We start from the raw sequence: 27,232 nt of genomic DNA on the forward strand, positions 1-27,232 counted from the left end.
ACCTCCACCCACTCGTTCTTGTACAAGTTGAAGTAATGTCATTACCGTATAGGGCCTACGTTTTAAATGCGTGCAATTCATCATGCAACACTTTTAGCAAAACAACCACCAGGCGAATGCGTTTGTATGTGTGTTTTGTGTGTACATGTGTGTATGTGTGTACAGATGTATTTATGTGTCTGTGTATGTGACTGAATAGCACCCAGTTAACGACCTATAAAATGAAACGTAATGTTATCTGGATAGTGGTTTGTGAGTCACCTTGCCAACAAGGTCCCAGTTTTATCGAGACTATTTGATACGATTGTTTCAGGCCACGTCCCCGAGGTGCGCTGGCCTTCGTCGCTCCCCCGACATGTAGTCATGCGGCAAGTTTACCTGAACTTCACGAGGTTGTACTCACATGCATTTATTTATCAATCAATTGAGCTATTTACCGAGATAGTACATTGCATAGAATTAGCCAGAATTAACCCAAAAAGTGCAAATCAGGGGGTGACGATGTTGTTATGATTCTGTGCGTTCCCTCTCCCACACGATTCGATCCCTGCACTACGAACTATCGGAGAACAGTGCGCCCCTCGAAAGCTGATACAAGCTGTGCAGGCTTTTGTTATGCCAAGAGTTTTCTTTTCCCACCCCAGGTTAGTTGTAACATTTACAAGCGTAGATTTCAACGTCATCAACACATTGCGGTAGACTTTACGATGTGAACTTATTATCTTCCTTGTCTGGTCTGCGTTGTCTATTTATACCGCTGACAATGTCCTGTTTCTACTTACAAGGAGATGATACTTTCTTGAAGTTATGGCGCTCTCGCTTTCGAGTTGTCACGTCTGGCGATTTATCATGTATGAAACTATACGTACTGCGACACCGAAAGTTATGTGATCCGCTCTCGTTTGTTTGTTTTACGAGTGGTAATTAGGTCAAGAGTGTTATTTCTGAAGATGACACTGTGTCACCCTTTCTCTGACGGAGATGCAACTCGTGGTATGACGGCTCGATGTGAGTGAGCGTGAAACCAGGTTCGGCTGTCATGTTCGTTGGCAAAATAATCCACGCTTTCACATCTCACATCTGGTGGATTACTCTGGTCTTGTCTCATCTTAACTTGCCGTTGTTTTGAGTTGCGACAAATTCGAATTACGTCAACATTCCAACATTCCTCAATTGAAATTTGCATTCACCTAACTTAATCATACATTTTAAAATTGCCTAACCATGTGTTCATTTCAGTGGCCAAGTACAAAAATCCTGCAAACACATACGTTCACACTTCGTTGCTTTCTCACTTTCTATCACCCTCTTTTCAGGTGTCTTGTATTTTCCATCTATGTCCATTTTGCCTTTCTCTATCTCTATCTTTCTCTTCCACTATATTCTGCTATAATCCCTCTATCTGTCCTACGAATCTATATATAATATTCCATATCTGTCCACGTATCTCTCTTTCACGCTGTAAACTTTAAAGCACATTAAACTCTGGCAGCATACACCGTTGGCATCGTCAGTAAGAACAGCTCACCAGAAAAGGAATTTCTGTCGGTATAAGAGTGAACTTCAATAAAAACACTTACGGAGATGAAATATTTACTTCATGGCTGAAAAGTTCATATCATCGCTTTGACGCTCGGCAATATCTGTGGGGAGAGCGAATCATGCACGTTCTCGTTTTGCCGATGTGTGAGATAAGCAAAATTCCCCGCCGTCTTGAAAGAAAGTGATAGAAGTAATGTTGGCGGAAAATAGGAAACGCGTGGTAAAGTGCAAATGAACTTTATTATTAAACCATCCTTTTCACACTCCGCGTCTCTCTCGCTCTTTCTCGTCTGCAATGTATTCCGTTTTCAGTTTCATTCCTTGAGTTTTGGTAGTTGACGAACATCTCGAGGGGGTGCTATCACCTTTGGAGACACGCGAAGGCTCATTTGGATAGAAAATTGATCGATACTCTTTTGACTCCCTCGATGAGCAGGAGGAGGAGTGCCAGCGCACTACTGCTCTTATTGACCAGTCAGTCAGGGCTGGACATCAATGGACTACTGCTGAGTGTTTCAAGCTGTGTTGATATTTCAAGTATTAACTTATGAATCTAACCTTCATATTGAAAGCTATTCTAAGGCCTCTGAGCAGGATATCGCCGTATTTTGTATGGGCGAGTTTTTTTTTCCCCTTGTCGGACTATCCTTTTGTGTTCAAAAGCCTGACCTCGGAAGTCTGTCCGTTTGCACTTGTCACCCTACGTGTCACTTTCTCCCCCATCTTTAGCTATCTTCTTGAATTGACCTATAGGTCATTCTGAGTAGAGAGGGTGCAGGTATTACTAGCCCTTCGTGATGTCACGAGGGAAAGAGAGATTGGCTTTTTCTAGATATTAAAGTTTGTTTTCCTGCTTTGACACTCCTTTATAATCCAACCCCCATAGATACCAAGTGTGATGTCATAACCATTCATCGCTATGGAAACTGGTTCGAAACGACCTCACCTGACCCTATAGTGTTGATGCGCACACCTGGTTCCAACCCAAGCTATAACGAAAAACTGTGACGTCATCACTTAGACGTTCTCATTTAGAGACTCTCTCTCTCTCTCTCTTTCTCTCTCTCCTTCTCTTTCTCAATCTATAGATTATGTATCTATTTCTCACACTCTCTTCTAAAATTTTGCAGGGACTTGCTCATCATCTGCCAACAGAATACGAACTAATGTGAAGGGAGTTGTGGTGTGAATGAAATGGCAGTATGAATGGAGCCCTGGTGTGAAGGGAGCTCCGACCTTCCACGAGCACACCTTAAACGGCTGCCGTTCTTATACCTGCAGCTCCCATGTCTAAATCTACTTCAAGTGTTTCTCTACACAGGCTCAGAACTGAAAAGAAGTATTACAAACATAGAGCTGGACAATTCTGTAACTACAGGTGCAGAGAACTCGATCACACAACCGACGTGGAAAAAAAAAAGCGACAAAATGCACGTAAACAGCTCTTAAAGAATCTAAATTTGGAGGTCTACATAGAAAAGCCTGTTTGAATAATACCATGTTGTCTGAAGAGCCTATATTTAGATTTTATCTAAAACTCAACAGAAGATGGCTCTGGCGTGTTCCTCGATGCCAGGTGAGGCTATAAATACAGAAGGGGGAAAACAGCTGCGCAGATTGATCAAGTAGCCGATATAATGTCATCATGAGGGCTTCGGCCTGGATCGACAGAGCGCGATCGGCACTCCCACCAATTCATGTTTTTGTGATTATTACGCATCCCAAGAAAAGAAACCATCAAACTTTCGTTGATCGTCGGCCATACTTTCATTCTTCACTTCCTCGAAGATAGTCGAGACACCCTCTTTCACTGTTTCCCGTACGGGCTGCTTGAGCAAGCTAGCCCTATACCCCTCTTTTAGGGGGTTATCATCCGCGGGAGGACTTCTTGGAGCGCACCACTGATCCCTTCGTGGGGAGTGTTCTTGCCTACGATACAGAGTTTGTCAGAGGTCTGCTGCACGCCACATTGCAGACAATGAATAGGTTTTTCGGCTTATCATCTATTGTTTTCTACAACTTAAGTGCGATATCCATTTTTTTTTTTTCGAAGGTGGGGGGGGGGGGGGAGGGGGACGTATCACAAACTCTACGGTTCTTTTGCTACTAATCATGGGCATCACTCTTTGATGAATCAATCACTGGACGGCCAAACATTACAACTGTGCATTTGCGCCGGCGCGCAAGTTGGTGTTAAGCGTCATCGGTGTGAAGTACTATAATTCATTGATGCAAACGTGTAACGCATGCCATCATTTTGTATGCTTTGAGTGTTGATTTGCACAGAATAGCTCATAGCATTGTACACACTGTCCAAAGCCCCTGGTACAGAAAGGGTTTAAGGTGTAGCTCCATGCGTAGACAGGTAACATAGGCCTGTGAGGACCTCTCCAGAGCATTGTGCGTGTGGTGTGCATGTGTGTATGTATGTGTGTGTTGTTTGTTGTTTGCTTGTTTGTTGACATTTCAGGAAGTGTATAAGACATATCAATTAGGTGGCTGCCATATAGGTCCATGTCCTATTGCTGGTGCTATGTGTTACACGCTTTGCTTTTCTTCACCCCAGATGAACAAAATGATGAACAACATAAGTTGGCACTAGTTTTTCTATATTTTATCTCGTACTTTTTGCTCAAATTGCCTTTGCTCAATCCAATTATTATTAATTATTATACGCTGTCTCATTCTTCGCTTGCTGCTCTTTCGGGAAACTCATGCCACTGTCTGTTACGTCATAAAGAGAAGCTGAGTAGGGATTCCTTTTTTTTTTTTTTTTTTACCTGTATTTCAAAGCATTTTGATATTCATCGTCAAAGAGTGACACTAATTCCTGTCTATCTGTCCCGTCTCTGTATGTACGTTATGAACATCCCGTTCCTGCTATACTGGTTAATAAATTAATGGGCGTCAGCAGTTACCGCCATAAAATAAATAAATAGGAAAAAACCGCAAAAAGTACAAGTGCACCATACAGCTGCTTCCACACAGTTGCACAACAGCCGTCGCCCACTCTCCACTCTACACATGAGGTATATAATAGCAGCCTGTAAATACTAGATGAGACAAAATAGATCAGCGCGCCGTTCGAGCAGTGGCCCGTGGAATGCCCCGCCCAACCCCGGCCGACTTGCTGGTATGGACACCTCATTCGCTCCACCTTTAACCGATCCGTCCAACATTCGTGCCTACCAGCACGAAAACTTGGCTAACAGTATGTTTTCACAGAGAAGAGACAATCAGACACCAACGTAAGCGCCCGCACACACACTCACCCACACTCATTTTATTGTCATTCTATTTCTTTGCACTTTTCAGTGGAATATGATATGTGTAGATAAAACATACATGGGCTGAATTGTGGACTTATAAGGCTTCGGCATCAACGCTGCGCATAAGAGAACATTGGCTTCCCGGTAGACAATCGCATCAAATACAAGCACCGTTGGTCATGAATGATGAAAAAAAAAACACAACAACGACAGTTCAGTCCACGTTTCTGTTTATTTTATTTGCCCGCCTCTCAAAAGGCCAAGTAACGAACTGTATCTAGTCGATGGAGTGTGACATGCTTGCCCCTGTCCGTGCAATCTTGCGTGGAAACAGGTATTAAACATTAGGGTTTGCGAGAAATGTGTCGCAATTTTGAGAACGGCGGCATCGACAAAAAAGATTTTATCACCTCACATCATCTCGAAAATTGATTGCCTATAGCTGGGAAGCGTGAAATCCACGACCAAAAGCAAAACTAAGACCGAACATCATGCATGATTCAGGAATAATAAAAACCAGTTTATGGCCCTTTTTGAACTATGAACCACTAACCCGCAGCGCTTTCGAGGCAAAAGTGCGAGTTGAGGTCACGCGCAACGCGGAACTTCCTGCGAGTGGCTAGGCCTCTTGCCTGGATAGCGTAATTAAAACGCGAAAGTTTGAGCCAAACAAAAATGATATGCCGACTTTTTTCGAGGAAGAGGAAGTGTGGATCGCCTCAGAGAATGAAAGTTAAACATGACATTAATCCCTGCAGAAACAATGTTGGACGAACTGGTAGAAGACTCCCAGGTCTCAGGGGTATTAAATAAGTTGCTGTGACCCAGTGACTGGATCTCTACTCTCGTCCGGTGCCATACGAGACAAAGGGACCGTAAGGAAAGGGAAGTCACGTGACAATGTAGCCCAAATCCCCTGCGTGTTCTTGTTTTCTCTCGCACAGAGCTCTTATTTAGAATGGCAACGTGACAGGCAATTAGCTAAAATCGAATCGATGTTACAAACGGGGAAACTCACACCAACAGTCCCTCGTGTCTCGTTTAGTGTGTATACTCCCACTGCTGTTGCAATCATTAGAATCATGAACACAACGTGAATTAATCCGAAATAAACAAAATATAAACACACACACACACACACACACACACACACACACACACACACACAAAATCAGCTTGTTATTCTATTACCACAATGTCAATGCTTGGTATATTAGTCACATTATCTTATAAAAAGGCCAAATTTCCCCGCTCAAACTGAAAGGAAAGCTATATTGAATAAAAACCGAAAAGGGAGCTACTCGTGAAAATATTAAGTGCAACTTACGTCACAATGTCGTTGATGTCCACACGAAAAATACCTCCCATTAATTCCCTCACAATCATGCATCTTTCATGGGCTGATGAAGCGCAACACATTCTGGTTTTAAAACAATGTGTGCATCTTGCGACTGATTGACACATTGCCTTACATCGACGTAAATGGATGCAATAAAGACAACCCGACGCAAGGATTTCATAAATTTGAATGTGTACACCCGAAGGTATAATTATTATTATAACAATTGATACAGTCCCTTTTTAATGTTTTAATTGTAGTTCATACTTTTTGTGACCCCTATACCTGCAATCATCCCCCGGATATAACTTTATGTGGTGCAATTGTACCAAGTTTTGGTCTTCTCTTTCCTCTTCTTTTCTTCTTCTTCTTCTTTTCTTCTTCTTCTTCTTCCCCTTCTTCACTGACCAAACAACATGAATGAACGAAGCGCAATGTACTTTGAAGCCCATATCATTTGAATATGTCCGGAATGAAATCGGCTTTAATCAAGAGATTTTTTTTTTCTGTCAAGTTCGAGCTTCTGACCGTTCGGCCAGTATGATCAATATGAGCATGGTTGATTAATATCTTATATTTCTTCAAATCTAATTTTAGAAATAACCTCCCAGCAGTCAGTAGTTCGAAGCACTGCTGATTTCGTTCTCTCTCTCTCTCTTTTTTTTTCTTTGTTCACCGGAGTGTCATGTTGAGAATCTGTCACCCCTACTCAAAAAGCAAAAAGTGCAAACACGATTCTTAATTTGAGCCGACATCAGATCATAGACCCTTCACAGCCAGCCGGCAGCGTCGCGAAAATGTGTCTAAATCATTCTACAGCGCAGCGGTGTGACCTTGAAATGGTCTCTCGTGCCGTGTTCGAGGACTGGTTTTCAATCTGCGATATTTCACTTCATGTGCATGATATCAAACCAGGTTTTTTTGCAGATGATCAGCGAAATTCTGAATTTTTCAGAAATCATAATATCAAGTAGAAAAGACTGCGATAACATTTTATAATTTCACATCAAAAATCGTGTTGAAAAAAAAATAATTCAATTCAAAATCATCCGGTAAATTTCACTTTTCTAGACAATGAGTTAATAAAAAAACATCACGAAATGGGGGGAAATGTATCAATCAATCGAAAAATGTAACTCTTTATGGGTCATTTCGTGTAGATGGGTCAGGATCCAGCAAAATCTAGAGCAACTACACTGTCAACTAGCCCTAATGAAGACAATCCGATTTCCTTGTGCTGTGATTGGTCGATTACCGTCTGCAGAGGCTGCCATGAATGACGTCATAGTGAATCTCCACTTACGGCTTCTGCTTTTGCCGGGCCCGACGTAAAACTAACTGTTTATAGACTAACATCAAACCATTTTGAAGTTGATTTGAACACTTATTATCACATTTCAGTATGTATCTCGTCTTTTGATGAGTCCAATCGATCAAAATAAATGAAGGAATCGACAGAAGAATGTGAATATATACAGAGTGCAAACACGAACCCATCAGTGTAGTCCCAAGTATTCGTTTTGCAGTGTTGCGATTGCAGCAAAAACGGTAACTGCACCGAACACTCGCTGCGGTGAACCACAGAAGCAGGTATTTCCGTAAGAAGTATCACGTGTAGATCTATACGTGCCTATGATTGTTATGAACTAGTAGTAGTACACTGTAGTAAGTAGCTATAGTAATAGTAGTAGCACTAATAGTAGTACTAGTACACTGTAGTAGCTATAGTAGTAGTGGACTACTAGTACATTAGTAGTACTAGTACACTTGTAATACCATACCAGTAGTGCCAGCAGCAGCAGCAGCCAGTGGTAGTACTAGTCCAGCATAGGTGTACTTGTATTTCTCTGGACACTTGTGTGAATGGGTGCATTGGTCATTGTAGTGTCCAGATGACAAGACGGTACATAGGCTGTGGTAACTAATCACTGATGGGACTCAGAGAATGACGATAGTCAAAGCAAGCTGGCTTCCTTGCGGATCTGTTATGTTCTTAGATATTTAAATACAATGTATATATCTTTCATATTTTATTATTATTATTATTATTATTATTATTTTTTTTTACATTTCATCTTTTGTCTCTGGTGGATGGAAGCAAGCTGCTAGCAAGACAAGAGAACAAAAGCTGAAAATCTACTATGGATTGTACAGATTGATGTACATGTATGTGTACTCGAGCCTTTTTATCAAAACAGAAAAAAGTAATCATCAGTGTAGCATTCATTAATTTACACTGATTTGAAATCCACATTCAAATTCCACAAGACACGACTTTCACACTCTTGCTTGTTTTCCCCTCCTTAAACTGTACGTCTCTCTCTCTTTCTTTCTCTCTCCTCTACCCAGTTTCCACAACACTCTTCAGTTATTCTGCATTATCTTTTCAACTACTTGGCAGTATAGGATGACAGGAAAAAACTTTTCATTATCATACGGATTACCCTAAAGTTCATAACAAACTAACAAAATATTGTAAACATTATTGCTCTTTGTTAAACAGGATGTGATGCAAAAAAAACAAAACAAAACAAAAACATTTCTGTTGGCAAGGTTGGTTGTTTACATCTTTTAAGGCACATGTACCACTAGTACTACATGTATTTGGCAAGAACAGCATATATATATGATATATATATATATATATATATATAGTCGCTGGGGCGACAAGACCACGTATCTACAAAATGTCAAAGGTTCAGGAGAGCCAAAAAACATGGCAGCCAAAGCACTGTAGCGAATGGGATAGCCTTTCCTTTGACATGCCGTGGTGGCTTCATTTTTGGAGTAAGACAGTTGGGATTTGGACAGGACATCACTTAACCCATTATTTGACCATTAATCAAAAAAAGTCATTTTCACCAAAGTTGCAGATACAAGGTCTTGTCACCCCAGCGACGGACTATTATACAGTATATGAAAGATGGCGAAGTAGAGTAGTAATGCATTTCAGTCCAACAGCGCTATTTATTCGGGCTGAATTTTCGAAGAATACATGAATGTCTTCCTCAGGGTTCACAATAACAATTATGAAAATAAACAAAATGAATATTTCCTTTAAAGTGGTAGTCATGGGGAATGCTTATGGCAATGCCCGAGTGTGGTATCTGAGTAGAGGCATTGTGCGTTTCTTATGAGCATGCTGACTTGCAGTCAAGATCAATTTGTATTATTATGATGTAATAATGATAGCAACCACATGAATTTGTACATGCTTAACCAATCAGATCATCAACGCATGTAAGTGTATCATACATAAGTGGTAGTCATAGGAATGATTGTGACAACACGCGTATTTCTCAGTGTAATAACTCAGCTGTATATAACTCACATTTTCATAGACTGAGGTATCTGATGTCCAACATTTCGTTATTCCAGTTCTCTCCCAATCTTATACGTGTCTTTAAAAATGTTGGCTGCATGCCTGGTATCTATTATACATACAATATAATACCATACCAAGGAGGCTTAGTACCTCCTTTGTCATACACAGCTACTTTCAGTGATACACCTGTATTTGTACTTTCCTTTTCACATACATAAAAGCTTTGTAAGAGAATGATTACTGTAAAAGTGGAAATTTTCGCGTTGTTGAAATTTTCGTGCATATTGCGCAACCAAAAAACTAGAGCGAAAATAAAAGTATGTGGATATTTTTGCTTGCCATATTCCTGTGTGGGATGTCTTGATTCCGTGGAATTAAAATCACGCGAAACTCTTCTTACCCGGCCAAGCGCGAAAATATCCACTGTTACAGTATGTGGAACTTCAAATTTGATGAGGGTAGGTATTTGGTCACATTCTGCCCATCAAAACTTTAGTTTGCCACACAAACCTAGGGCAAATAACATAATTCATAAATGTATAAACTACAATACAGGCTTTAAACGAGAAAGCTAAAACAAAGAATCAGTATACTAGTAGTATGCAGAGGTAGGATTGCTCTTAGATGAATACATGTTCATTATTCACACACATTCTTCACACACCGCATTAGACAAAATAACTTATCAAAACTGACTGACACATCTTCACAGTGGCGGATCCAGGGAGGACCGCAACCGGCGCACCCCCCCCCCCCCTTAATTTTTTGTTGAAACAAAAGAAATAAAAAGAAGTTTCTGTAAACAGGTATAAATGCACATATGCTTGGTTTGTGCAACTTTGATCACAATGCAAGCAAGGCTATACATTTGTACCATTTTCAGACAAATCTGCAGTGTCTAGATTTTACATTGTCACTATCACTACCTTCACTTTCCATAATTACATGGTTATCTAAATTTGTAAAATTCCTGCATGTACAACCAGGACCACAATTTTGCCCCTGTTTTTTACATTTGCACTGCTTATTCACACACTTATTTTTCTTACATCAACATTGTCTTGTTAAATATGCAACATTATTTCTTCTTTGTTCAATGTCTCTTGTAAATCCCAAAAAAGTCAGCAAAAGTAGAATCTTTTTCCTGAATAACTGAAAAGCAGCCATATTGAGTGATGTCTGGATACATGAATAGTGGGACATGTCTGGGGCATTTGCCCAGACAGTTCTCACCCAGCATGATTACAACCTGTGAAACCTAAGAGCAGAATGAGGGGGCAGCAGTTGATCTTCATGAGCATTCTACTGACTTGGGGATACACCTTGAGTGTTATACTGACCAAACAAAATGGGTTTAACTAGAATAATAATTTACAGATGCAATCCTGTACAGCATTCAATTTACCAGTTCCTGCGGGAGGGTCATACAAACAAGCTGTAATGGAGCATTTCCGGCATGTTCCATCTCTTGAGCACTCTTGGCGTTGAGCAAGAGCTGACTGGGTTGGTATCCCTGCAGTGACTGGGTTGGCATCCATGCAGTGGCTGGCTTGGTGGGACATTGTTGGCTTGGGGCAGGGGAGATGGTGTTTGGTTGGTGTCTTCATACACCTTTGGCAAGAAGCTGCTTTTGTGGCACATATCTGGTAAGGGGTTGGTGCTGAAAGGCAAATCAGAGTTTAAAAAATATTTTTCAAGAAGAACTACAATTACATGACAGCCAGAGAAGGATTACAGTCATTCAAGCTACTGCCCATAATTCATTTGACTACTCTTAAAATGTGTACGATTAAATTTCATGACTTAACGTTCAGTGGCATCTTAAATAAGAACATTACACTTTTTCTATTGCTCAATAATCATTAACAAAAATTTACAATACAACTGTACCAACTAAAATTTCAATTTATTAATCCCTGTTTGAGGAACTTGAGTGCAAGTTGAAAAGAGCAAGAATTATAATTTACAGATGCAATCCTGTATCCAATTTACCAGTTCCTGCGGGAGGGTCACACGCTTGGATGTTCTGTCTCTTGAGCACTCTTGGCGTAGAGCAGGAGCTGACTGGGTTGGTGTCCCCGCAGTGGCTGGCTTGGTGGGGCATTGTTGGCTTGGGGCAGGAGATGGTGTTTGGTTGGTGTCTTCATACACCTTTGGCAAGAAGCTGCTTTTGTGGCACACATCTCGCATGGGGTTGGTGCTGAAAGGTTAATTCAGAGTTCAAAAAATATATATACTTTGAGAAGGACTACAGTACAATTCAATTACACAACAATTATAATTATTCTAAATATTTGTCAGGAATGAAACTAATTGCAAAAATGTATACAACTGGAATTTATACAGTTCAATTCCAATGGCATCTATAAAGGAGAGCATTGTCTTTCTATTGTTCAAAGATCATTATAGAAATTTTACAAAGAGGCAAAAGAAAAAAGTGAAATAGCAACAATTGAGATGAAAATAAAATGACATTTGGCATGAACGTAGTATACGAAACATGCATTTGTCAAGTCTATTAAAACACAGTGGAACCAGAAGTAAATAATATTTCATTTGTCACAAAAACATTGGTACATCACCCCATTGTATTCAAATTGTCAAAATGCTAATGCTACGACTGTGATAGTATGACTAGTATGAGGTGGTACATTATCATGATTGTACATATTCCCATAGGCCTACCATCATAATGTATTTTGAATTCATCAAACTATAGAATGTAGAACTTAACTGTTGGTTCTATTAAAAATAATGACAATAATGATAATAAAATAGTGCAGGGTCTATGCCAAATACAACAAGGGAAATTGACTGATGTCATGTACATTTTACTAGTAGATCGTACTCTGTCATGATCTATATCGATCTCTGTACTTTTAGTTCTAACCAGCAGTAGTAGCGCTAGCTGTGATACGATACCGTGGACGACTATTTTACAGAACAGGACATCTAATTGTACATACGGGACTACGGCCAGTGCGTGCGCGATCAAAACTTGCCACTGCAGAGACAAAATCGAGTCCGGAATTCTCGTTAACGTGAAGGTCACGTGACCCTACATGCATACAGATGGCATCGCAAAACCAATATTTTCGGAAATTTGCTTCGACTTTGGGTGCAATTTTGATCACTTCGTTTATTTTTGAGCCAAAATGAGGCTGGTATCAAAATTTCCGCTAGAATCTCATCTATTCAAATAACTGATTAAAATAACCATAGGAGTTGTAGATGGGTCAGGATCCAGCAATGTATCAGTGCATGTCAAAATCAGATTCTATCGCAAGCAGCTTCTTATATCCATTGTATCTCCCTCAAAAAGTGTCAAATTCGGCTAAAAAAGTATGGAATTAATCGTCTTTTATTGGACTGCAAGACTTACCCGGTCACGGCTCCGGAAACAGGTTCATGGCAACGTAACAACGAGCGATGTTGGGGATATACATTTTGCGTCGACGAAAAGCATCGTCGCCGGACACATGCGCAGAATTCCTGCGCGTGGAATAAATTCGGTGGATTTGCTCATTAGCATACGACGCTGCGGACTGACTGTTCACACTCTTCTTTTTCTCGGTGAGTAACGACGCAGAATACGCTAGGAGTGCAGTAACTAGGAAAACACAAAAACGGATTAACGATTTCCATATCCGCTCCGGTGACTTTTTACATACTGCGCACTTGCGTTCCCTTCTCTTTCGTTCATGGTTGTAGCCTCTGTTGAGTCGTGGTAAAGATAATTTATGCTAGTCAATCATATTTCCAAAAGTGACTTGACTTTTCCCGCCATGCATTGCGACCTCCCGGGTGTACTGCGAATATCTCCCGAGTTATTTCCGAGAGCGCAGTGAGGTTTAATCGCGCGAATGGCCATTTGATGAGCTACGAGAGTGTTGAATATATTTTCCTTTTATTCGGTTTTTCCCAGACGATTGGAAAACTCGTTACCGCTGAGACTGGGGAACGCGGTGCTTGTTTAGCTCTGATCGAATGTTCTCTATCTCTTTCTATCTGTTTGTTCGTCTTCGATTCTCTTGTTGTGACTCCACTTTTTCTCTCTCTGTGTTGTTGGGTGTTTTTTTTTTTTTTTTTGGTTACTATATGTGTCTTATTCTATCCATTCACTTATCTATTTATATTTCTATGCATTGTTATAGAACTATTGTAGCGTATTTTCATTCCTGTGTCTAGTGTTCACCATTCCCTTTCTATACCTCTGCACAATACGTGCATTTACGTGTTTTGAAAAGTCCAGAGAAATATGTGTACGTTTGGGCTTTGTTTTGTTTTGTTTTTGTTGTTGTTGTTGTTGGGTTTTTTTTTTTCTTGTTGCCTCAGAGATATCAACAATGTTATTACCTCCGAACGCAGAGCAAACAAGGGAGGCGAGTGCTTGCCGCCACGCGAGCCGCACTGGCGGGCAGTGCAGCGAGGATAGTGCGACCTTGAATTTACAGCATTGTGACGACACCACACGATTGATCCTGAAAAGTTCATCGACACTGCAGCGATCACACAGCCTGGCCATCGGGATGTACTTTTTGCACCCTACCACTTGCGCCGATCTTCTAATTTAGCGCATTAACCAAAGCTAACAATATCACGGATGGCTGCCATGCGTCACTTCGACCAATGTCACATGTTACCCCGAATTCAGCACTTTCACCCACGTCACCAAACGGTGCATCGGAAATCACGCCCCTTAATCAGATTGGAATCGCCCAAATCTGCGCACATTACAGACAATTTGAGTGTTGAATCGATTAACGGTGCTTTGGACTTTGTCTAGGTAACAGCGAGCCGTTCTACTTTCTGGAGTTTCCTGTTTGTTTCCACCGATTCACAGAAAGTTTTGAAATGCAGGCACATTTCACTTGCTTTCAGAGGTTTTCGATAGACCTACACGTGCTCCCCTCAGTCTAGGGGCAACTGAATAGCAACTCCCAGGAAAACAACAACACACCAAATTTTATGCTTGAACCTCGGTGGTAAACAATATTCTATTCGTTCATTTTTATATCTGTAGGTACGTTGCAAGATATGCACCATCATTAGCTAGAATACTCATGTGTCATCATGTATGTGTGTTGTATTTTGATTTCCAGCGATACGTCACTGAAAGCAGAAAATGAAAGACTGCGCGCTTATCTTAAAAGAGTGTGTAAATATAAACAAAATCAAGACGATTTCAGAAGTTTGTACACGGAAAGTTTACATAGACAAGTTATAACGTAATTTATGTCTGCATCTCTGTTGTGCCCACAAATGGACGATAATCCGTTCCATACAGGAACCTGGTGGCCTGTGTATTAAGTCTATGTGGATATCAGAATTCAGTATGGATAGGGATAACTAAAAATCATCAGTTATTCCATGTTTGACCGTGAACTACAATACGTAGGCTTAAGATTGATAGAACTACTCATATGATCTTATACAATTCAGTTTCGCAGCTTTGATTGGACATAACTTGCATGCAAATATTATGCAAATTGCTTATCTCGGAGGAAATCAGGCTGAAGACGTAAATGGTAATTTGGTCTCTGAAGATTGAGTGTTTATCTCCCTCAAAAATCTGTCGGAATTTCGTAGATTGTTGTTGTTATTGTTATGATACCTTTATGACATTACCCGTATACTGGGGATTGGTAGTCCCATCACGTGAGTGGAAATGATGGCGTAACCTAGGAAACGAACCTCTCTTCCTCCAGCTTCAGGATGCGCAATCTCTCACGAGATAACGACGCCGTGGGAGAACATGAATATTCATGAGGTTGGCATCCTGATAGGTGTGGTCTTGTTGACCTAGATGACAGGGAAGATGCCGATTGTTGTCTCCGATCGTTTCTTTGCATTTCTCGCCGTCCCGATTTCCGGAGGTTCTGCTTTTCTTCGCTATCGTCTTCCTTCTCAAACATCTCACACCTCTGAGGAGCACTGATTAACACTTCTTATTTGCCGCGGGCGACGATATTGCTGAAAGGTAGGAAACGGTATTGCGAAGCGGTGAGAGGGTTAAAATGATTTGCAATGTCACGTGCACGATGTGGGTATCTTAACTCTTACCGTACGTTGTGACAAGAATTCCTCTCATAACGTGACGGTAAGTCACGTAGGTCTTTGGTCAGATGACGGGATTATCAAGTGCTGTTTAGTTTCGCCATTATTTTTCTCTGTCGTAGCTGTATCCGTTTTGTGTTACGCAATGTCGACTATCACATAGAAAATATTAACCAGACATTGCGGTAACATAACTAGTTGTCATTTCGTTCTTGTCATATGAATTTTACACAGAGATGAAGTGGTACAAGTACAACCAAGGTCGGTACAGTATAGAACTTCCCCAGTGTAGCTTACTGCGGTTCAATTCGAGCTTTCCACCAGGAGTTGTATTCTTACTCAAAGGGTTCAACGATAATTAGGACAAGTCCTGAAATCGAAAGAAAGCGATACCAAATTGATGACTACAAAGTACTAGTATATGACGCCTATATGGATTATTGTGATCATAAAACCTCGCCGACCATTGTGAACATTTAAGAAGAGAGAAATAACATTTTTGCGGCCGCTTTTTAGCCACTTCCTTGGATATCTAATAAGACCCCGCATGGAATTAAAGCAAGGCAAACGTATTTATTATACTGGATATGTTCGGAAAATAATATGTGCTTCGAGAGAAACTAATTAATCGCACAACTTCGCCTACCACACGCCACATGGATCACATAATGGAGCAAGAGCCTATTCTCCATACATTATCAACCACTTTTATTTTAGCTGTTGTCTGGAAGAATAGTCCCATTAGCACTTGAACTCTTCTAAAGAAAACAGCCCATTGAAAGCACGGGTGTTTCCAAAGTAAAGCGCATGCTTGGTTGTTTGGGAATAGATGATATTAACAGCTTAATTGCATCAAGTTGGTCAACCTTTATTGCGTTACCTGCTAAACTCGAGGAATAGATGAAATGTATGAACGCGCTGTCCTTGAAATGAATAGTCAGGTGACTATACATGGCAGGTGTTGAACTCAGTCACGTGTGTCATAAGGACATTGACCTGGTACTAATTCCGGGGGCGTGGCACCACAGGCGCCCATTTCACATGGTTTTACCATTCAAGTGTAGTCTGTGTAGGACAGGGACCTTCCTTTTCCTCTACCGCTGCATTCCTTTCCCATGCAAAGTTTCTTATTATGGGTGAGTTGGTACAAACGAAGTTTTACTCCCTTCGTTTACAACTTACAGCACAGCAACTTATAACGTTTGTTTTTATTTTGTATCTTTATCTGCTCTTGCGTAAAATGAGAAGTCAGCTCACATCTGCATTGTGTGTTAGCCAAAAGCAAACACAAAAAAGTACCTACAAAATACTTATTGGCAATGCATAATGTAATAATACACAGCTCTGTCCTAGACTTGAAGATGTTTACAAGACTCCGGGTTCGAGCCCGTTCAAGGCGCTTGTGTTCTTTATATCCAGAGATGTTAGTTTTCAATGGCGCTCTTCTCTACCAAGATGTTAACATAGGTAGGCCTACCTGGTACACCATTACCGGTTCCCGATGGGTTTGTTAAGTAGAAGCAGGTGGATGTGCCTGTGATTTTGATTCTGACTTTCATGGCGCGTTGTCCTGAAGTCATTGTTCGAATGGAGGCTGCGACCTCGAGGATGCTGCTGCTGATGACCTCGATTCACGAGGACTCCGAAGGTGTGCCCATGAATGCAACAAGCAATGATGAGGCAGTATGAGGGCAGCGCCATTAGCACTGACCTCAGTGGGGATACATTAGCCTCCTCTTCAGACGTTTTGAGTGGACTGTCAGGCGTTGATGAATACATGCAAATACGTGCATTTTGATGTGCTGTTACAAAGTACAGGGTACCACCGTAATATTTGTGTGTGCTTTTTTTTTCTACAATCTTAAGCTCGTGCTTCGTGTTAGGGGGTAGTCAGGGGGTAGAAGCTTGATATAAAGAACGATTAAAGGACTATCAGAGATGATTACGGTCGTTGGATCCAGCCACGAACTCGTAGCTAAGTAAATGGGATGTGCGATGGGTGAGGGGGAAAAAGTGGCCCCTGGATATCACTAACTGATGGACATGGTTATAGAAAGTGACAGCAATAGGATAGCTAACCTTTCAGATAGATCTCATGCACAAGTTTGGTGTGATGTTTTAGTAACAACAACGACAACGACAGCGAGAAATAACAAGAAACCATATCTCGTACTGAAGGCCTGCTGGAGCAGGCGTCATCCGTGTGATATTTGCAGACGGTATTGTGGTTGATTACCCAACTAACAACATCATTACGGTCCATGTTTCTTCTCCCCTTCCCTTGCAACACCGCATAACTACAACACTTACACACACACACACACACACACACACACACACACACACACTTCTTCCTTCTCTCTCCCTCTCTCTCTCTCTCTCTCTTTCTTCCTCTCTCTCCCTCTCTCTCTGTCTCCTTCTCTCTCCAGCGTGGAAGTCGGGTCGAATGAAAATGGTCGAAACAGAAAACTGGATTAGAAATTGTCCCTTTCATTCTCACTTCCGTAAACACGTACGTGGCTGACAGTGCGTTCACAGGTCGTCGCTATTTGTACAATAGGGTATAATCATCGAATATTGGGATTAGGCGATAAAATGTGTTTTGGTGACAATGGATGTCTGCGTGTCTACGCACGGGTGACGACGGAGTCATTCGCAGCGCGTTCTCACAGTGCGTGACCCGCGTCAAATCGAACACTAACAGTGGCGCCACATCGCTAGTCGGGAAATGAACGTGTTCTATAAAAATGTTGCACCCAAACGTGCAATATCACCACCGAGAAGTCTAGACAAAGGTTAATAGCTGCTGAGTTCGGGACTCTTTGTTACGTATTGTACGGAGCGTGTCTCCGCGGCTTCACTGTGTTTAACCTTTTGTGTGCTATGAGTGATGTGTGGCTCAAAACCCCCATAGCATTGTATAACGTCCCTGTCACAGAACGGGTTAATCTCAATCTATGAGTTACACACGGGTTATACCTTGTACCTGAAGGAATCAGCCCGGGGCATCAGTAGTAGTGAGAAAATCACTGTCACTGTCATCTGCGGCAGAACTTTCTACTTCAAGATAGATTAATGTTGCCATATTTTAACCTTTTCCAGCGCTCTGATCAACTTTTTGCCATTTGTTAAGAAAGGAGGCAAAGAAAAATGATATAAAAGTCAAATTACCATTTAATTATCTGAACGTATTACATGTACTCTTTTAAGTGACTTGCTATTTCGTGTTCAGGTATTTTGCATTCGAGAGACTTTATAGAGTAATCTCAAACAATACGATAGAGGATTCATTAAGATTACACATAAAACAGTCCGGTATTTAGTTTTAGAGTTGTTGGTGTGTCAGGTTTTTACGAAAAGACTATGTTTTTCGCAACAATAAATCAATACAGATAATAAATGGCGATAAAGTCATCTCTTGCTGATTTGTAGAGAGAAATTGGAAACTTCATGTTTTGGTCAATAATTTCGTTGCTTTAAAGGGATAGTACAGTATTGGTGGAGATGAGAATTGGGCTTTTAACTTTTTGCGAGATACTAAGAAAACACATATGAAATAGTACAGACAGTACTTTCAAAGTTTATTTGCTGAAAATCGGGTTTGGAATGACTGAAACATCAAAAAAAAAAAAGTAAAACAAAGCGATTGTAATAAAAGTTTTAATTTAAAAGGTGAGTCCCACACGTTATTAAAATCGCTCTGCTTTAGATATCTCAGCCATTTGAAAACCAATTTTCATCAAATAAACGTTGAATTCCTCATGGAATTACATGCTCTTTCATATTTCATAAGAGGTTTCTCATTATCTCACCAAAAAGTGTTAGAAACCTGAAATTAGGTCTCAACCAAAACTATACGATCCCTTTAATCACCTCAAGATAAGGCCCCAGCAACGATGGAGACATTCGTAAGCCGTAATGGAATGCGAGGTGCCATCAATTGATAGAATCGGTTTACTTCTTTGAAGTTGTTGAGAAGGCCAGGTTATTAGACCCTCTGACACGCTCTAGTTTGCTACAAGGACGGGGAGAATGGACAGTCATGCATCATGGACCCCGCCATGTCACCCTCGGAATGTGCTCCCTGAAAAATTAATGAAGTATGAAGTGTTACGTAACATGATTTAGCAACGTCGATAGTGGTAATTAAAATGGAACATTGTGTTGATGGGCTTCCTAACCTAACCCAGGTTTGACCCTCGTTACGACAATTAGAGTTCAATTTGTCTTCTGCAATAAAATATCGTGATTCATCATAGGCCATGATAATAAGTTACGCTTGCAAATTTCTGACGAGGATATTATGATGAAGATATTAATGGACATTTACCTCTGATTTTAGATATTTAACGACGAATTTCTTTCCGCTGACGGGAACCAAACACATGGAATCTCATGTCACTCAGGCGCAGAATTTGAGGAGCTCACTGAATACAAAGTCACTGCTTTTGGTTTTCCTCTGTCGATTTGTAATTCTTCTGATACGAAGCGCATCATAGCAGTACATGAACGAGATGATTGTGAGACGGAACGGCAGGACCTTGGGAACCACTCTGGTCCGAGGTGCATTCAGAGAGTTCTGGTCACTCGGCCTTTGAGGCGCCTTTTGGTTTCCCTTCCGTCCATCTCTGATCTGACGAGGTACAGATCATGGGAAAGAGATGACACGATGCCACACTTCACCGGGCATCCTGAGGCAGTCTAGACGGTATTACGTAATCATCCCTGGCCTTTCCCACACGAACACTTCGATATCGACATGGACCTAGGTCCATGATATCGAGCGCCTTACTTATCATGACTCATTTCACCACTTACCAAACCAAGGAGCTTGGTGAAATATTTCGGCACATTGATCGATATTAAAGTGAAAGGATGAGACTTGTGCACGACTGAGAAACTTGATACCATGTATTATTTAGAATATCCTTTCTGTGCTATCACTCGACAGAGTGCTGTGATAACATTTACCAACTTATTCCGGTATTCACTCGTGTTTAGTGGCAACCTTGCGAGACACACTCACGTGTGTAGTTTTGTTGCGGTCTGATGTAAATCGGCACGTGTGTATTACTATAGTTGCTACATCGGGTTATTTTGATCACTCTCTTACATTGAAGAGTGACATCGGCGCCAATGATTAAACGACACAGTATTCACCCACCCACACACATACACACATAGGACAGTTCTGTACACACACTTAGCGGCAAAGTCAGTCGCTTGAAAATTCCAATACTATCGGTGATGAATGTTAGCATGTTTTTAATGTAATATCTTGTCGTCGAGGGGCCACTGAATGATAGCAATGGTGACGGCGAGCCATGAGAAAAGATGGGGCACGGTGTGTCTGATCGCGAGAAACTGGAATCGTGTCAGAGGAATGAGGAATCAAATCGAGGTTGAAGGTTTAGCGTGGACCTATAAAAATGGTCTGTCAAACACATCAACCTCGGCGTCATTCTCCTGATATCAGGAGCGTATATACTGTATACATGTACTTACAACAACTCGGGGACATAAGGGCTCGGGGACCTAAGGGCTCCAACACCATGTAAAGTTTGCGTACCTATGGCAAGGAGGTACTACACGGAGTTGTGAGCTTTTACACGGTATAACATCCTGTTCATGTTGTTAGTGTGAGAAAGTATGAGAAAGATTAGCATCCGATGAATCCATGGTAAGACACGCACTCAAACTCACAAGCACACGAAACACACACTCAAATATTATCATAAGTCCCTGTGCACATGCAGATAAGCCATAGTCCATTTTCCCTGATACTCATCTATTCATGATATTATGGATGATACACACATAGAAAAATATGTGCAGACAAATATACATCTACGTTGTATGATTATTTCAGCAGTCTTAACCCTGTCACTCCCTTAATATCAAGAGAATTGATACAAGAGACATTATATATATAATATATATTATATAACAGTATATCTGACTTCGTGATGTGCCTCGAGGAAGTATTAGCGTATCTCCAATTCATTGTCTATGTTCTGTGTACTGTCCATAGCCATTCATCCGTGATACGAAAAGATAGCTTTAACGTTACAAAATTATCAGAAGTACTGCCCCAAACTTTGAGCATTTCACGATGTTTCGTCCCAAAACAAAATCAAACATTTGAAAGGAAAATCCAACAATCAGCATCGATCCTCGTATACTGAGGAAATCTATCGTCGTCCTTTGTATATTCGTTCTGGTTTCTTTTTTGTTGTTGTTGCCTATTTATACTTTGATTTTCTTTGTAGGTGTGTGTTTGTTTGTTTGTTTGTTTGTTTGTTGTTTGTTTTGTTTTGTTTTGTTTTATAACCGGCCCGAAAGCAGCATCCTTCAACGTATTGCATTCTTTCCACGTGATTCCCCTATCTCATAGACGATTTTGAAATAACTTTGCTAACTATATTTGCAGTGGCAGTGTCTAGTCTCAGCAAGAGAAACTTTCCGCAGCCTTGCAAGAAGTTGTTACCTTTTTGTATTGGGTGGTCTTTGTTGGACGATCGTGCCTGTTCTAGCAGGCTAAAGTGGTTGGCATGGGTACAAGTTACGTCCACCTTTTCTCTGGCTGGATATCCTTCTGCTCTTAGTTTCACTGTCTCGGTCCTTTGAGGGGAAAGAGATGAAGGGGAAAGAAGAGTATGAAACATTACTTTGAAATGATGCCTTTTGTCGTAACCATGGCACCCTGTGGCGAGACATGCGCACTAGCCTCGTCAGAAGTCCGCTGCCCGCTGAGCCGTCGGCCCACTCCGTCTCTGCTCTTGGTAATACCATCATCTCTGGCGCTGCGCTCCTCTCTGCGTGGTATTCACATCCCCTGCTGTCGCTGTTCAAATCCGCGTCGATTGCCCTTCAGCGCCAGGTCGCACGCCGCTCGCACTGGCGACGCCACAGCGATGGATCCAAGGAGACTGTACTTGGTGGCCAAGTAAGCGTGAGAATCGTTTGGTTACCAGTTGGCGGATCACTCAATCGAACAGCGTTCCATCGAAGGTCGCTGCTTACTACCCTTCTCACATACGGTTTCATGTTGCGGCCTGATGTTGGGCAGATCTCTAAGGAAAAAAAGTAAATGAAATAAAGAAATTAAGCAGAGGGAGCAGTAGGAAAGCAAGAAAGTAATGGTAGCGCATAATTGCAATATCCTGCGACTCTACCTCGAAAACGAAAAATCTTGGCGCGCGCCAGATGGCTTAGCTGGGCGCGTTCTTTTATTTCGTGCTGCGTTGGCCACAGTCATCAGAAAGTAACGCGAATCTCTTACTAAGATCATCATATTTCTATTCTGTGGAACGAGTTTGCGTCATTTGCACTTTCTGAACGTGATCATGAAGGATATCAGACAAGAAGAAACGTCATTATTAGCCTATAGACCGCGGTGGTGATGGTGGTGGTGGTGTGTGTGCGTGAATGTGTGCCGTTGATGTAGTGTATCATGTGCAAGGAGCTGGTCCCTCCTTCCTATAGTGTTTGTGAAGATGTGCCTGATAAGTGAGCTTGGGTATAACTTTATAAATACGGTATGCATGATACCTGGCCATAAATCCGTGCTTTCTACCATATATCTCTAAAATAAGTTATTTCATCCACGCATTCGATACACATTGTATGCGTGGTAAAAGAACGTGTACTCTTACGACGAGGAACGGTTTCGAACATTCACATCAGTATCCATTCAGTAGATGCTGGGGTTACCTTCTTTTGTCTTTTTTAAGTTCATCTGCAGTTTAATCCTATATCTTCAAGATTTGAAAACCTTATTTTGATTTGAAGTGTTCATTGAAACCAAAGTATCGTGACCTGCCAATCTAGCCTTACCATTTGTAAAAGGCTAGTGATCTTGCCAAAATAAGGATGCAAAAATACATTATGCCTAAAAAAAGAAACTCTGGTGGGCATTTTTTTTTAAAAGTCATCATAAATGTTTAACTTTCATATTTCGGACCGCAGAGATGAGTGTCAGGATTTGCATGTGTGTTTTCAGACGTCATTTTATACTGTTTGAAATAGAAGCAATTACTGTACTCATATATGTTTTAGAGTTTTATAATGATTGATATGAAATTATGAACGTAATATGCTTTATGAAAGAAACCAACGCATCAAACGCCATCGATTTCATTAGTGAGGCTAGACATATTCCAAAAGATGTGTTTGGCTTCTGATCGTAGCTAAAAGAGGAAAACTGAGTGGTGCTGGCGTCTCTTTCCATGTAAACTACGTCAACGAGTTGATCTGATTAACACGATGGTTTCATCGATTGAAACTGATTACGTAACGCGTTCTGAAAAGTTTGACCCTGTTCACTGTAGCGCGAAAGAAAGCCCATTCACGTGGGTATGGTACACGTGAACGTGGTGCGTAAATAATAACAACGCGTTCAGTGGGCCACCACTGCCTGCCGAATCGTCGTACAGACATCTTTCAGCTTGCAAGTGTGTTTTGATGATCGACAGAGAGGTGAAAGTAATTCTGCCGGCGATTTCACCACAACTGCACAGGTTATGTGTATTCATGTTTTTCGCAAGACTTCCGTGCGTCTCTAGGAAGCTTTTGACTCTATTTTTAGCCTTTTCTGGCCCGCTGCCACAAGTCATAGAGATTCACCTCACGGAGCTCACTTTGGTTTGTTGTCGTCGTTTGTTTTTGTGTTGGCGTTGCGGTTCTTCAACGGTTTCTAATTTTGAAATAGTATTTTTTTCTCCAAAATCGCGTGATTCTGTTGATTTCTGTAGGTCTAGCCTTTTTTTTTTTTGCACGCCACAGTCATTCAACTGATAGGCTTGCTATCTTCTTTATACCATAAACTACCTGATGGAAACATCGAACATAATCATTGCTTTGGCAAGTAATGCAAAACCAAAAGCAAACAAAGTGGAAAAAAAGTGTATCATGAAACAATATTTCAAACAGTCTAGGGAAAGTAGAATATTGGTTTCCGTAACCATTAAAAAAAAAACCCACAGGTTTCTTTGTGACGAATCCAAAGGCAGGCATAAATCAGATAGTACCCTCCTAAATCTCGTTCCGTATAGAATCCGTAAGTGACCCCCCCCCCCATATAATGTCTCGCGCAGGTGATCATGTGTCGACGCTCCTTAGGTTTGAATTATCTAAATTGATCAGATTCGCTGTCCTCCAGGAGAAGGTGTTTATAGGCCAATGAACTTTAACAATGTTTCCTCTCTCCCTATCTATCCATCTATCTATCTATCTGTCTGTCTGTCTATCTATCTATCTATCTATGTATCTATCTATCTATCTATCTGTATATCTCTTTTTGAAAATGGGCTGTGTATTTCTCCTAAATTCTGACCGAACCGAACTGAACTTATAAAAGTGACAGCTATTCCGTTGTGTATCCAAGCCGAACAAGCTCTTTTTATGTTGCTGTTTCTTGAATGATTGTTATGGTAGTGATAATAATAGTAATGATAATTTATTTTTATGAATCATCATTATCATGAGGATTTGAACACAGTATCGCCCGTGTATGTGTCAAGAACCATAACATCACAGATATATCTCGTTGTTGTTGTTGTTGTTGTTGTTGTTATTATTGTTCTTATTAGGCTTGTGTCAAAAGAGATGGAGTAAATTTGGCGATGTTTAATAAACTCATTATCTGCATACTTTTTTTCACTTCACTCAGATCACTTCATCGTCTGACAGTATGAAGGTGGGCGAGCTACCCTTCAATCCTCACCGGCGAAGCTGCCCGTGGAGCCGAGTGGGCTTGACTGATCAAGACGTCAACAGCAACCCATCTCCAGCACTCCAGCGACCGTCGCCGCTAACAGCTCTCCTTTTCGAAGCCAGCAATTCAGCGGCGTCATCGGCATCCGACTCGACGTCATCAACGGAGCATGAAACCGCAACGACACCGCTGCCGACGCAGCCCTACGTGCCCCAGAGGTGTACCTGTCCATGTAGCGACAGCGTGAAGTTGGTGCGCGACCCGACGTGTGGTATGGACATGGACTTAGCGAGATGGCTGACAAAATGTGCAGAGTTTGGTCACGGGCACACAAGCCCAGCCAACATCAACAACGTCCATGACAGACAATTACTCGTGTGCTCAGCCTGGAAGGACATCGTCATTCTGTACATGGCGCAGAACAAGTTCGATTTCACCGTAGTGTATGCCGCAATACGCGACTACATGCACCTCCATCTACCACCACAACAGAGTAGTTACGTGCAGTCATATTCTCCACTCTGTACAACTGGCGAACAGTTCCAAGGGGATGTCTTTGGCAAGACAGGTGGTGTCACGCAGACCTACGCGCACCCATTGAGGAGGGGAAGTGACTTTGGGATCCCTACCATGAGAACTGTTGAGCAGCTCAGGTTTACCCTCTCCAAGCTGCGCCAAATGCAGCTGGACTCCAAAGAATACGCAGTACTCAGGATCCTGCTGCTCCTAAATTCAGGTAAAAACCATTGAGTATTGTGGTTACATGAGTTACACTCAATGACACCATTCAGTTAAATCCACCGTAGTCATAGATACACCTTGCACACATTATGACAATATTGGACAGACCGTAGAATACTTCATTTCCTTAATAGCTGAGGAGAGACCATGAACATATAGTTGGTATAATGTAAATGTCAGTGCCCTGAGAGACTCATGCCCAGTCTTAACCTTTGTTGATGTTGCCGCAATTATACTGAACGATGTGAAAAACCACACCACGATGGAGTAGGTGCAATATATGTTATCAAAATTATGTCATTTGCGTACACATAGTAGGCCCTATCGCTGTTCACTTTAGCTAGTGTGTTATGATGGATCTATTTATCCAGGGCAGCCTCATTCAACGTAAGCAGTTGGCAAGATTTGAACTTAGTCCCGTCATTTGAAAGCCAAGTCTTATCCACCATACCATAGTCACACCCCCTCCCCCACAAACAATTCAGTTGTTTCCTATTCAGAGATGTTTCAGTGTGTATATCTGAGTACAGGCTGATAGAAATGATTGTAATCTTACATTCGTTCTTCTTGTACGCTGTAGATCTTCACTCGTTGAAGGACAGCAGAGCTGTGGAGAAAGCCAGCGAGAAAGTGCACACGGCCCTCATGGAGTATGAAACGCTCAAGTACCCGGATGATCCTTTGCGTCTCTCCCACATGCTGCTCTTGCTGCCCGGTGTGCGAGGCTTCAGCGCCGCTGTCTTCGAGAACCTTTTCTACCACCACCTCATCGGGGATACCAGCGTGGCTTCGGTGCTGCGAGAACTCATGGTGCGGTAATGGAGCCAACGCCCACAACCAGTCGGGGAATTCCCTCCTTCGAACATTCGCATACGGAAGGGAGGGGAGGGGAGGGGAGAGGAGGGGAGGGGAGGGGTGTGTCTCACTTTCTGTTTTTGTTTTGTTTAGATGATCACTTTCGAGATATTGTAAAATGATTACAGAATCAAGTCCGCCTCTCGTGAGTCTACAATGGAGTGAAATTTGTCCATTGGCATTTTAAAGTACCGGCCGGTAAAGACCTCAGTGAAGATAGGTAAACAAAACAAGCAAACAAAAGATAGAAACTTAGAATTAACACAGCAAAAACCATAACTAAGTTTTATTGTTCAAGAAAGGTAACCGCATATTTCCTGGACAACATATACCTAGTTTTGTCTGAGCAAGTACAAATAGTACGACGGGGTGAGACAGAAGTTAAGATG

At 41.5% G+C, this 27,232-nt stretch overlaps 1 protein-coding gene and 1 pseudogene across 1 annotated transcript in view; one reads left to right on the forward strand and one right to left on the reverse strand.

The window, feature by feature from the left end:
* Positions 1 to 26,853, forward strand: part of LOC140239223 (uncharacterized) — a 40,399-nt gene extending 13,546 nt beyond the window's left edge. The window contains exons 2-3 of the mRNA XM_072319103.1: positions 25,203 to 25,983; positions 26,569 to 26,853. Of these exons, the coding sequence (XP_072175204.1) occupies positions 25,224 to 25,983; positions 26,569 to 26,807 (999 nt within the window). The 5' untranslated portion in view covers positions 25,203 to 25,223 and the 3' untranslated portion in view covers positions 26,808 to 26,853. The remainder of the gene's footprint in view (positions 1 to 25,202; positions 25,984 to 26,568) is intronic.
* LOC140239269 (uncharacterized) lies at positions 10,235 to 11,602 on the reverse strand (annotated as a pseudogene).
* Positions 26,854 to 27,232: the final 379 nt, after the last annotated feature.

This window comes from Diadema setosum, chromosome 15 (assembly GCF_964275005.1).
Source record: "Diadema setosum chromosome 15, eeDiaSeto1, whole genome shotgun sequence".
Taxonomy (NCBI): Eukaryota; Metazoa; Echinodermata; class Echinoidea; order Diadematoida; family Diadematidae; genus Diadema; species Diadema setosum.